The sequence below is a fragment of the Triturus cristatus genome, chromosome 9 (genome assembly GCF_964204655.1).
Source record: "Triturus cristatus chromosome 9, aTriCri1.1, whole genome shotgun sequence".
Classification (NCBI taxonomy): domain Eukaryota; kingdom Metazoa; phylum Chordata; class Amphibia; order Caudata; family Salamandridae; genus Triturus; species Triturus cristatus.
Genome location: NC_140592.1, coordinates 57,503,247 through 57,516,213, shown reverse-complemented (window position 1 = coordinate 57,516,213; position 12,967 = coordinate 57,503,247). Strand labels below are relative to the sequence as shown.

The 12,967-nt window shown below is 43.0% G+C and overlaps 1 protein-coding gene across 1 annotated transcript in view; it reads right to left on the bottom strand.

The window, feature by feature from the left end:
- RUVBL1 (RuvB like AAA ATPase 1) overlaps positions 1–12,223 on the bottom strand; it is a 140,025-nt gene extending 127,802 nt beyond the window's left edge. Inside the window, exon 1 of the mRNA XM_085624400.1 lies at positions 11,917–12,223. Coding sequence (XP_085480526.1) covers positions 11,917–12,060 — 144 coding nt within the window. The 5' untranslated portion in view covers positions 12,061–12,223. The remainder of the gene's footprint in view (positions 1–11,916) is intronic.
- Between the last annotated feature and the right edge of the window lie 744 nt (positions 12,224–12,967).

The following is a 12,967-nucleotide window of genomic DNA, read 5'->3' as shown; positions in this document are numbered from 1 at the left end:
CCTGGTAGCACTTTTTGGAGCCCTCTCAATAAGTCTCGCAAAGACCAGCGCATGCACTGGGTCAGGCGAGACCTAACAACAATTGATGGACAGAATGCAGAACAATGTCATACATTCACCCCAGTACAGAGATCTGGGCCTAAATCCGCGGGTTTTTTGCTCACCATGCCATTCCAGTTTGAACCCAGCCATATGCAAATCAGTCTTGACCCTGCGCCCAATGGGAACAGTCCAGCCCTAACTGCCAGGCCAGGTCCTCCCTGGACTGGAAACAAGCATCCTAGGACCGGTTACGGGCTTTCAGCCCTCTTCAGCCAGGATAGCTTGACTCCAGAGGCACGGAGAGCACGGGACAAACGTCTGGGCATACTCGTCCCACTCGGGGTGGCAAATGCAAAAACAACAGCTGATGGACAGAATGCATAACAATGTCATACATTCACCCCAGTACAGAGACCTGGGCCTAAATCCATTGTTTTTTTTTGCTCAGTTTGGGTCTAAACTGGGGTGGCATGGTGAGCAAATGAACAATGGATTTAACCCAGATCTCTTGACTGGGGGTGAATGTATGATTTATTCAGCATTCCGTCCATCATTTGTTTGCGTAACACTTCACCCTAAGTGGGATGGGTATGCCCAGACGTGGGTCCCTTGCTCACTGTGCCACTGGATTCAAGCTAGCCTGTCTAATGAAGGGTAATACCCAGAAACCGGTCCCAGGATGCTTGTTTTCAGTCCAGGGAAGACATGGCTTGGCAGTTTGGTCTGGACTGTTCCCACGAGGCACAGGGTCAATACTGATTTGCCTATGGATGGGTCTAAACTGGGGTGGCATGATGAGCAAAAGAACAATGGATTTAACCCAGATCGCTTGACTTGGGGTGAATGTATGATTTTATTCAGCATTCCGTCCATCATTTGTGTGTGTGGCCCTCATACCATGACAAAGAATAAAAAAGTCAAAACTGGAAGATTTTTAAAAAAAAGGTTGAATCTGCCCTACATATGATAGTCTCAAGTCATAGCTTACAAATGTAAGCAAAGACTTACACGCTGGGGTCTAATTATTTTTAATGCATATGACGAGCCATGCATCCATCACTGCCAGGAAGATTTGAACACATTACCATATGCACACAGACCAGTGGCAAATCTATCTTGCTATAACTAGTAAATGGGGGGGGAATGGGAGAAAGCGGAAAGAGGTGCAGATGGGAAGAAAGATGAAATTTGGAGTGTAAAGACGCACAGTGATTGGGGTGGGAATTAGGCTATGTGGCTGGTTGAGGCAATGAGTCAACTAAAGTGGGTGGTGGCAAATGTCTCTTTGCTCCCACCCAGATGCTTTCTGGATTTTTTTTTAGCCAAACAAAAAAATCCAAACATGATACAGCTTCTTTTGGGTGCACCAAACTTTATCTTTCGCCCCAGAGAGAAACCAAGACACGGTTTGGATTTGTTCTTGGGCTAACACAAAATTCAAACAGCGCCAGTCTTCCCGTTGAGGCAGACATATGGCTCCTTCCTTTCACAATGCCAATCATGGAGAGCGCATTGCAAGAGGAAAGAGCCTTGTCAGGACCCAGCAAGGAGCCAGATTCTGCTTGGATTTAGCATAAGTAAAAATCCAAACAGCTATGGCAAACATACATAGATCCTTTCTCTCTCAATGTTGCTCACAGACTGAGAAGCGTTGTGGAAAAGGAGTGGTGTGAAATGAACCAGGAAGATGAGAATGGAAGTGAAAGGAATAGGACCAATCCTAGTACCTCAACTTCCCAGTTTGTTTCTTCTGTTGTTGGAGTGGGAGTGAATGTTGGAGCTGTGTTACTCCTCCTGCACTCCCAACCTACAGGAAGACTAGACCATGGGGTGGGTGTGCTGTTGGGTTTGGGAAGGTGTAGCTAGGAAGCAGATGTAGGCAGGGATGAATGCCCTTATCCCCTTTCATATCCCCGTCCACCTACTTTTTCCTGGCTAAGAAATTCCTCTTAATTCTTCTAAATACATGGGATGTCACATACATATTAATAAGGTGGCTTGAAGTTAACACCGACTACTTCACTTGGGAGTTTGAACATGGAGAGAAGTGACTGTCTACCAGCAAATTTCCTCCCACCACAAATAGGAGATTGTTTCCCATCCAGAGGGGAAAAAAAGTTATATAATGTGTGCCAGGCCTTGGGGCTCAACATTTGTAGGTATACACATCATAAAGGCTAACTAGAGGAACACGTTTGTTATGTAAATATACATCAATAGGGAAGCCAAAGGGTTAAGGCAATCCTGACCAGCTAGGTCTACCCAATAGGAGACTGTTAGGTTAAGAAAAAAAACATTAAAATCTGCCACTTGACTCTCTCCAAATTCAAAAGTTATTTTGCTACCCTTCAATGGTTAACAGCCCCTTGTCTTTCAGCACTGAAGACCACGCCTGTAGCATTCGTCCTGTAATACAAATTCATTAAACTATCTTCTCTACAGTTACAAAAATGGACAGTGAAAAGGATAATCAGGACTCATGTCCTAACCCAGTGATCCAACTGCAAAATGTAACCCCTACCATGTGGGGAGGGAGGGCAATAAGGAAAATAAATCAACTCCTGATAGCATTATGGGACACGTCGAGACAGACTTGCTCTGTGTGGTTTTATCAAACTGTTCTGCACTGCCTGTTTTGTTTGCTTGCTAACCCTATATTTTCATTTTGTGTACTGTAGGACTGCAAATCTACAGGAATCATTCCGCATTTCACCATTGTTAGTCATCAGGAGAGGTAAGCCCGGCAGGCCTTGTAACACTTATCCTAGGGTACAAAAGACTGTAACTATACAGCGATGGAATTCTACCACACACGAAGTAGGGTACGATATGTACAGAATAAGGCTGCTACAAATGTATACTATAGTGTCTTTGTACCGTGAAACTTTGAAAATCAATAAAAAGTTTTCACAAAAAAAAAAAATCAGGAGAGGTAAGCTGTTTACAGAGGTATAGCCAAAATGTACCCACATCTGGAGTGAAAATAGCTACTTCAACCACACACTACGCTTTGAGGTGAGTGGTCACTAACAATGGCATTCTAGTCCAATGATAAATAACTTTTTACAGCATACCAGGGAGGAGATTGGCTGCTGGTCGTCAATTACAGGTATGTCTAGTCCCCACTAGCTAGCGGGATTCCCTTGCTGTTCAACAAGCCCGGTGCGTGTCAATTTGGACACAGTGTGCATGGCTGGGAGGGGGGGAGCTCATTAATATGGCTGACCATGTTGTTGTACCAACTAACCTTTGTGTTTTTTTTGTTCCAAACTGAGCATTATTAACATACAAATGCCAATAAAAATGTTTAAATTTTTTTTAAATGATACGATGGCAGCTTTTCACTGCAAACTATTGTTTTTCCAAGGTGAACCCAACAACCTAAATGTCCCTTTACCGGGCGGAGAAGGAGGTTCCCAATTGCTTCAGGAGACACCTACACTAGATAACTGAACAGTAAAAACACCCTTTTCTCCCATTAGCTGTGTTTCTTGTTTTCACCAAGCAACCAGATCTCTCTGGCTGCACCAATGCGACTCCAATACACATGATGATCTTGCCCAGATCAAGAAACATATACAATACTCAAAAATAATTTCAAGGCTAAGAACAGCGCAGATACAAGCTCCACCATGATAAACAACAGACGTCCATAGTGTTGGTTTCTGTTTTGTATATGGCACCCTATTTTGTACTTGATAAGTGCAGGACGTCCATAGTGCCGGTTTCTGTATGGTATATGGCACTCCATTTTTGACTTAGTCAGATGTTTTTTGATTGACCTGCCACCATGACTGTGGTCTTTCAAGCACTTTTCTAACTACAGTGAGAAGCCCCGTACTTAGTGTCTCTTTCGCCAATTAGCGTTATATACTTCGGGGACCATGCTCCTTACTTAGAGGACACCTTTACTGACTGCAGGGATGTGGAATTCCTATAGCATGATGCCCGTGACATATTGTTTGGGGCCATGGGTAACAGGTTTTCATGTGCATTTTGTCCTTGGGAGAAGTAGGCCCAACCCCCAGCAGCACACACCCTTTGGCTGCCAGTTTACAGTAACACATTATGGCTCAGAGAAAGACATTGCCTGCAGTTAAGGTAATATTTGTGGCCATGTGTTAATGCTGCTCAAACTTGTATTTTTGGTTCATTAATGCAAAGCCTTTATTATTTGGGTGAGTGCTCTAAGCAAATGTTGTAAGCTCAAAATGCACTACTGACAGTGGTTCTAGTATAAAAATGTATACACTTGTTTTCAATGTTTAGCAATATGAGGCTATGTATAATGCTCCCAGAATGCTCTGATTAGATGCAAATATTTGCAGAAGCTTGAAAGCAAGATTGACGATTCTTTGCTTTCAAAACACAATGTTCACAAAAAAATTCAAAAACATTTAGCTAAACTATTGGAAAATGTTAGGTACCATTTCTTTGCAGAATCATTTACTAAAATGTGTTGATGTATCCTAGTATTTCCCCAAAATATTCATAATGGAAAATCTGTGTAACCAGTTTTAATATGATTATGGGAAACGTAAAAAATAAACAAGCATTGGTAAAGGCAGTAGGTATGAAATTGTTGGCTAGTCTTTTGTTTTTGTCAATGCTCGGCTGGTTTTGGCATGGTTTTTGTAAAATCTTATTGGTGTGGGAGCTGCCGGGCCCTCACCATTATGACAAACAATGGCTAAAGCAGAAATCGTTTTTGGTCTCAAAAAGCACACATTGCCACAGTAGTTTGTGGCACTTAACAAAATGACTGTGTCGATATGATCCTTGTGAAAGAACAGAAGTCAGTCACTCACCCTGAAGCTAGCCGACAGAAAGAGAGAGAAAGAGACAGAATTATAATAAACGCAAAATGTTATGGTTAACCTCAAACCAAATTAGGGGCCCATTGATTAAATAAAGTCTCGAAAGTGCACCCATGTCCTTGCATTAAGTGCAGATATATAGCTTTCATGAATTCACAAGACTTTACAGAAGTAGGCCAAGAAATAGTACGCCTAGAAAATATTTGTGAACTGCATTTGAGCATGAGCAAATATGCAGTTGTAGATTTGCTCATGCAAAAATCTGAGTGTCTGCAAGTACACTTTCCCTCCAACAACTTTTTTCCCAAACCTGGAAGAAGTTTTATGTCTACCTTGTATGTGGGTGGACCTGCACACCTAATGGAGAATGTGTTATATAGTGTAGTGGCAAAGCTGAGCGAATATTTTATGGTGTGTCTGCGTGCTACCTCACTGAGGGGTACAGCCCTAACCCCTGTGCAATAGTAACCTGTTTCAAGGCCTGGGATCACCCAGGTCTGTGAGATGCACTGCTATTGTCCCTATGGTTTCAGATTCTTATTGCGATTTCTTACAATTCTTTACAGAATAAAAGCAAAACTAACAAAGAAATTTCAAGATATTACATTGCAAAATACTAGTAGTGTTAAGACAAACAAATGCCTATGTGTAAACTTCAAGAATGAACATATGCAAATCTCTTTTGCTTGCTAATCTGCTTCTTAACAAGCATCAAATTATATCAAAATTACATATTTCGTCAAAAGTTCAAAAATAAGAAAATTCCCAATGCATTTCGGGTTAAAAAAACCTTCTTCAAGGGTATTTCCAAATGAGAGTAGGATGAATGAATGAATTCTGTTCCTTCAGAGTGGAACTACAACAAAAATGGAGAGTAACCAGAAATGTCACAAACTGTCACAATATTAACATGGTACATTGTCAGCAACGATAGGATTTGCACATAGAGTGTTAGCAAGAAATGAAGGGAGAGTTTATTAGGTGCATGCGTGATAAAAATCGCCGAATGCCCAGAGATTAAGAAAGTAAAAGCCAGCTGGCTGAACGTGCTCTACCAGAGTGTCGTGGAATATTACAATAACTACAAGTGAATAACTGTGTATATAGTAACAAGCTGCATCTAGGTGAATCAATTAGGTGTCAAGAGCGTGAGTGAGTAAACCAACAAACGTCGTGCTACAGTGTCAAAACGGCTCATACCGTGCTGATTTTACTCACTCACGCTCTTTGCACCTAATTGGAAGGAGCCCTGCCATAATCAGAGAGGCTATTTCAGAGCTCTTATATAATGAGATTGCTGACATAATTTGTCGCCGCATTACATAGCACAAAAGGGACAAGTGGATTTTGTTACAGGACAAGTTTATTTTTAAAGCAACCTGCCCCATGAACAAGTAGATTTTTTATTAAATTCCACACCCTGTGACTGACTGGTCTTATGAATTCGAGATTTCTTCGGTTGTCAAGTGGCATATATACAATTCTATATACTTGTTATAAAGACCCCGTCCCACCACCTTATATAAATTGCTTATGATCTACTGACTGAATTCTGATTATAAAGTGAAACTGTATCAGCTGCGCCCTGACAAAGGAACTGTTGGAAAAGGTTCCACTCCGAAACGCGCGTCGGCGCTGTTCTTAGCCTTGAAATTATTTTTGTATTTTGTATATGGCAATCATTTATGTATTTGGCAATTGTTCTCTGTTAGTTAGTGTGGTATGTACAATTTATGTCTTGCTCAGTTGGGATTTGTATGGTATGACTGATGTTTGTGTGATGTGTGGTGCCAAATTGTTTCTGTATTGTCCTTGCTTTGGGGTCTCTCTGCTTTTGAATTAAGTAATGTTATTCTTTCTATACAAATGAATTTACATATATTTAAAAAAATGATATCTTTTGATACAATAATAATAATAATAATAATACTAATAAATAAAACTTTATAAATAGTTGCTCTGTGGGACAATTATACTGTTTTCTCATTTAGGATCCATGACCTATGTATTAATTAATGTTTAGGGAGAGGTCCCTGTTTTGTTTCTGGTTATTCCCTGCTCTCCTCTCCCTACATTTAGAACCTCAGGGACCCTCTTTAGTTTTTTTGAGTACTTGCCCAGATCAAGACCAAATGAAAACCAAGACCAAATAACAAAGCATACTTCCTCCTAACAGGAAGATTTTGAGCTTTCAAGAAGACAATTCTTGGTAGGCTCAGGGTTCCTACCTGTGCTAAGGTGACTTCACCGCATTGCTAGCCAGATGCCTGGAAAGAGCAGAACCTTTAACCTATGCCTAGGGGCTAGCCCTTGATTCGACAACTTGCTGCAGTGATGAAAGTAGGAGAAAAAGAGAGCTGTGAAGTCTAAATTTCCTGGAAGACATTGACAAGACGTAGCTGGCTGATAAATCTCCAAGGAGATAACTTCACAAAACTGAACTGCCGAAGAGCCACGAGATCTCTGGAGGGTTTGTTACAGCTAGCTGGTCAGGCATATACTATAGTTAATGAACAGACCACCCACTGCACCTCCTGTTTGCTCCTCTATTTTTACTGCCTTTGACTCCCATGTTGGCAACTCTATTACTGCTGCCCAGGCACACCACTCCTTTACATCATCTCTTACCTGCTTTTCAGGTCTCGCGACCTGCGTTGCACTGCGCAGCAGAGCTCGCGCAGGTCGCAAGACCTTTAGTAGGTGAAAAACGGGGGAAATCAAGCTGACCTAGGAATCGCACACACTCCTGCGTGTGCGTTTCCTTTTCAGCCCCCCCATTGGCCTTTGCGTGCGTCTTATTCTAAAAGACTGCACGCAATTAGCCCGAAGCGCACGCATAGCTCCTCCCATGGCCTATTGGTGTCTATTACGCACACCAAGCGTGTAATAGACACCAATAGGCCGTGAGAGGAGCTATGATCGTGCCCATCCACAGGCGTGATGCGCGGCCACTTGTTTTTCATTACTTTTGGTATAAGCGCGGCACCCGCGCTTTACTTATAAAAATTAAAAGTAAAGCACGGGTGCCGCGATTATACCAAAGGTAAAGCATTTGCAATGCAATAAGTCTCGCATTACTGAAAGTCTGAGCTATAGGCTTTGCAAATAATTATGCAAAACCAATAACTCAAACTTTTATTAATGCGAGACCTATTGCATTGCAAATGCTTGTTATTTTTTACCACTACATGCATTTGTTCTTTCCCTTCTCTACTTGCTCATCCTTTGCACACTTCATCTCACCACCTCACAGGTCAACCACTCCAACACTCTCCTTCCCTCGCACTAATGCAAGTATATTTACCTATTTTTGTCCTGCCCTCTCCGTCACGCTTTTTTACCCATTTGGTTGCACCCACAAAACTCACCAGCTCTTAGTTCACCTCCTGCTGTGCCCTTTAATAGCTACGTTTCGTTGGCCCCTTGTATCACAATATACCCACACTACTCTTTCACCCATCCCTAACTTGTAGTCGCCCTTTGTTTAGGTACATTTATATAGTTTTGTCACATTTCCATTCCAAAGAGAAGCGCACTTTTTACATTACAAACACAAGTAGTTAAATTTAGTGGTAGGGTAGACTAAATCTATAATTCAAAGTAAAGTCCTTGGTGGAAAGAAGAGTCCTTCCACATGCCTGGAACAGTTCAGTACCTGGTAAAGGCAGGAGAATTTATAAGGAGGTAGTAAATTGTGACACCGTTCTCATTATATCAGAGCTCTGATGACAACCTCTCTAATTATGCTCATATTATATAGAGTTTGGATTCTAGCAAGGATCTGATTTTCCCTCATGGGAACAGTCCAGCCCGAACTGCCAAGCCATGCCTTCCCTGGACCGGAAACAAGCTTCCTAGGACCGGTTTCTGGCATTTCAGCCGTCTTCAGCCAGGCTTGCTTGAATCCATTGGCAAAGTGAGCAAGGGACTCACGTCTGAGCATACCCTGCCTGGGGTGGCAGAGTGGGCTAAAGAACGGTTGTGGATTAAACCCAGATCAGTTGACTGGGGGTGAGTGCTTGCAATGTTCAACACTCCGTCCATCATTCCCTTTGGTTTTGCATTATTTATTTTCTGTCATGAATCCTACACTGGAAGCCTTGAGAAAGCCCCAGCCCTGAACACAGAGAACGGGTGAAACACATTAGCTGCTTCCTATGCATTGCGGTTCTTGCTTTGGAACCTTATATAACTATAAGAAAAAATGAAAAAACATCCTGCACTAACCTAGGACCCCTGATTCTTTGAATATATTGGAACCACAAAACAACTTACCATAAAGCAACTTAGATTCAGCCATTCTATCTCACCTGGGTACTCAGCAGGATTTTCTCACTATGAAATCACAGAAAGAAAAGTGTAGTAACGCACTTGTTACGCAGGTAGGATTTTCTTGTAGAATATTTATTGTTGAAGTAAGCGAACGACTCTCGACATGGTGCTACCCTGCCAAGCAGCCAGCAACTGCCTCTCGGAGAACACCACTGCGATGCCATCACAAAAGACATAGAACACCTGAGGGGCTCACGAGCAGGAAAGGGCGGAGTTCTGCAAGTCACACAAAAACTCCGCCTAGTACCGCCAAGTGGAGGAATGCAGTGCAAACTGCTGTTCGCGCTGATCTTCCTGACGCTCGAGTAGAAATTCTAGCCGAGCTGTAACTCGCGCTCGCCAACGTCCACTGCACTACGCGGAGCAGAGTTTTCTGCACTCTGCGAGCGCCGAAAACACCACCACCCAAGCCTACTCACGAGATGGACACATCTCAAGACCCCACAATAAATCACAACAAAAAGTAAATACCCCTGTAAGACACATCCAGACATTTGACCTCTGTCTTTGAAAGCACAGCAAATGTGGCAAAATAACAACAAGATTTAAAGGCCTGTTTACAGAAATTCAGTTCTGGTGGAAGAATACAGCAAATAGGATTTGGGCAAAGTAAGTAACGAACTCAAGTTAGTCAGCCCAAAACAAATAAAGCCAGCAAATAGAAAGCAAGCAAATTTGAGTTACAAACCACAAAGCCAATGATAAGCAAAAGGCAGAATGCATTCCCAGGGAAGCTTTCTGAATGTCCCCAAGATGTCGTTAGCAAACCAAACGGCTGCTGTCTGGTAGGCTTCGACTTAAAATTGGTATTCACAAAGGTTTGGTAGGAGGACACTTTTCAAGCCTGCTCTGGTACACTTTTGCGATCTCCTGGAAGTTGTAAATCTGCACAAATGCAAAGACATATCTGTGGGTGCACTTATGTCTTTATTTAAGACCTGGGCACGTATATTATTTTCATGTTTCCCATAATAGTTTTACACTGATTTGCCCTCAATTAATTTCTGTATTTTTTCAAACACATTTTACTAAAGATTTGGTGCATATTTTATTTTGAAATTAAAAAGTACTAATAAATAAACACCAGTCTTACATTCAGGCTTCTGCATGTAATTAGAAAGCAGTCCGGTAGCATTATAAGTAGCCTCAAATGGTTATCTTTTACAAACATGTACGTTTTTGTACTAGAACCACTGAAATTAATTGAGGCTGGCCTCATTGCCATTCCTTACAGCACTGGCCGTAATAATAAAGGCTCTGCAACAGTGACTCATAAAGACCATATACACATCTTGCTTCAGTAGCAGGCAATCCTTTCACAGATCATTAATGTAAGCCTGCAGCCAAGGGGCTGTGCTTCAGAGAATTGGGCCTGCTTGTCTACTGAACAATGTAAATGTGAAAACGTGTTGCCATTGGCAACAAACAAAATGTCCTGGGCATCAGGTGATAAGAATTCATCAGCCCTGTAAAATAAGCTAACATCAACAGGACTAATTACTGTATGAGGCCTTTTATTTGGGGTTGTGTGTCAGTCTGTGGTCTCTGGACAGTATCAGGTGTGAATATTGTTGTTCCGGAGCCAGAACCCCTACCTGACACATACCTACATTCTACCCCTAGGAAACAGATCAATGCATTCTCAACCTCAGATCCCAATTTAACACACTCAGATTGCTGAGCCTTCAACGCTTATGGGTGAAGCACACAGAACCTTTCCTTAGGTGTCTATGGTTTTCTTCTTGGGTTGCATCTCCAGGGCACCAATGCATACACAATAAACAAATATAATGCTGCATTACTTTACACACTCAGGGCCTCTCGACTAACACGAGAGCTGGATAACACACCGATCATGCTCCAGCCCCGTCAACAGGTAAACATAACAATTTCTGCATTTAGCACTCTTTATTTCGCAAACATACTGCTATGCAACATTGCACCTACTAAAAGCAACCTTCCCTGCAAGTCTTGTCTTCACATGCCTCGTCAAAATCTTCCCATACAGACCACACTAAAAATAATAAATAATAATAGTTTGAATAGTTCTAAGTAGATAACAGGCGCTAGTAAAACCAAATTTAACAGTACACAATTTACTGACATCGGAAGGAAGGCCGAGTCGGCCATGTCAGGATTCTAACTTTTGTCGTGCGGATTACCATATATTTCGAATGAACATTGATCTGACCGAGCTGCCCAGCAGTATAAGAACACAGCACTCCAACCAAAAACACAGGTCTGTCTGTATATGCTCTAAACAGTGAATAGCGCCACGATGCCGCACTATTGGCATGAGCGTACCATGCAAGTGTCAAATAACATAAAATGAAATAGTGAAGTCAATAGAAAATGGCTCATATTTGGAAGGCTGATGCATGTTTAAGGAGGGTGTAACCATACAAATTTCTGAAAGGCATTTGGTTGGTTGGAGTACCATCTTCCAAGGGATGATACGCTGAGATGCAGGAGGAGGGAGGAAAGACACAAAAAGCATGCTGGCAGCTCATTCAACATGGAGACAGCTCGGTCCTCTCTCCGGGGGCGTAACGCAGGATCTTACAGTCCCTTCGGTGTATGGGATGGGGACCCCATGATGGGGGGGGGCCTCATTCAGCTTCAGGGTTAGAAATACCTGTGACATCCCAGGGGCCCCTCAAACCACTCTTCAGGTGAACCCCATCATTTTGCGCTGCTTCTCCCGCAGCTACACATCTCCCCTCACCTCTCGAGCGGTCTCCTGCCCTACCAGCCCCGCGGCGGCAGGCTTGGCCAGGCCACTGTCCGAGTCCAGCCCCAGCCCCTTCACGTGGCTGTGCGCAGCGATGCGCTGGGTCTTCGTGGTGCTCTTCACCTCCTCGATCTTCATGGCTGAGGCCTACGGAGCTGTCCCGGGAAGCGGCACGAGTGGGAACGGACGAGTGCTGGGGAAGAGTGCCTCCTCTGAACCGGGGGCTGTCACAAGCTGAGAGCGTGGAGGAGCGGGAGACAGGCTCTGTGCGGCGGGACAGGCAAGGACATAGAAGACGCACATCGACAGCAGCCGGTACGGGCATAGAAGACGGACACCCACAGTAGCAGCAGCAGCACTAAATCCGAGCGGCCGCCTCACCAATGCGCCGTTGAAGAGTTCTAGCCTGCGAAACCAATGCACCATTTTAATACACTAAAAACGTATTGGCGTTTGTCAGACAACTTCTACGTGATTAAAACACACATTCTAACACGATAAGTAAATATAAAAATCTACCTTTATTTATTTCTTACGTTGTAAAGAACGTCCACAGTAATAAACAATAAGCCCATATTCAATACAGCAGCCAGATAAGCCCGTCCTATTAAACATGTTTGTATAATCACCTCGTTTGTCCAGATAAGCGAACACTACAAGATGTCCGCCGATTTATGTTGTCTTAGACTGCACAGGTTATAACAGCACTATAACCGAGTCTTTCTTTTATGTCTGGGAGTTTACCACATGCGTTGCCTAGGCTCCCGAAGCTTACCCGGCAAACATCACCCGCCCCCTCCAACCTGAGGGTTTTCTAGAAGGACAGGGGTTTGTGTAGGAGTCAGAAGTGTCTCTTGGATACGCTGTGGGTGCCCGTTGACTGTCGATTGGTGTGACTCTGGCAGTTGCTCCCCCGTGTTTCAGATCGCAAATGAAACAGAAACCGAAAGAGGCTATCGTGCTTAATTTGTAAAAGAAAGAAAGAAAATAAGGGCAGGGTGTAGTGATGCTGCAGAGACTATCTTTAATAGCAATCTTCTTTATT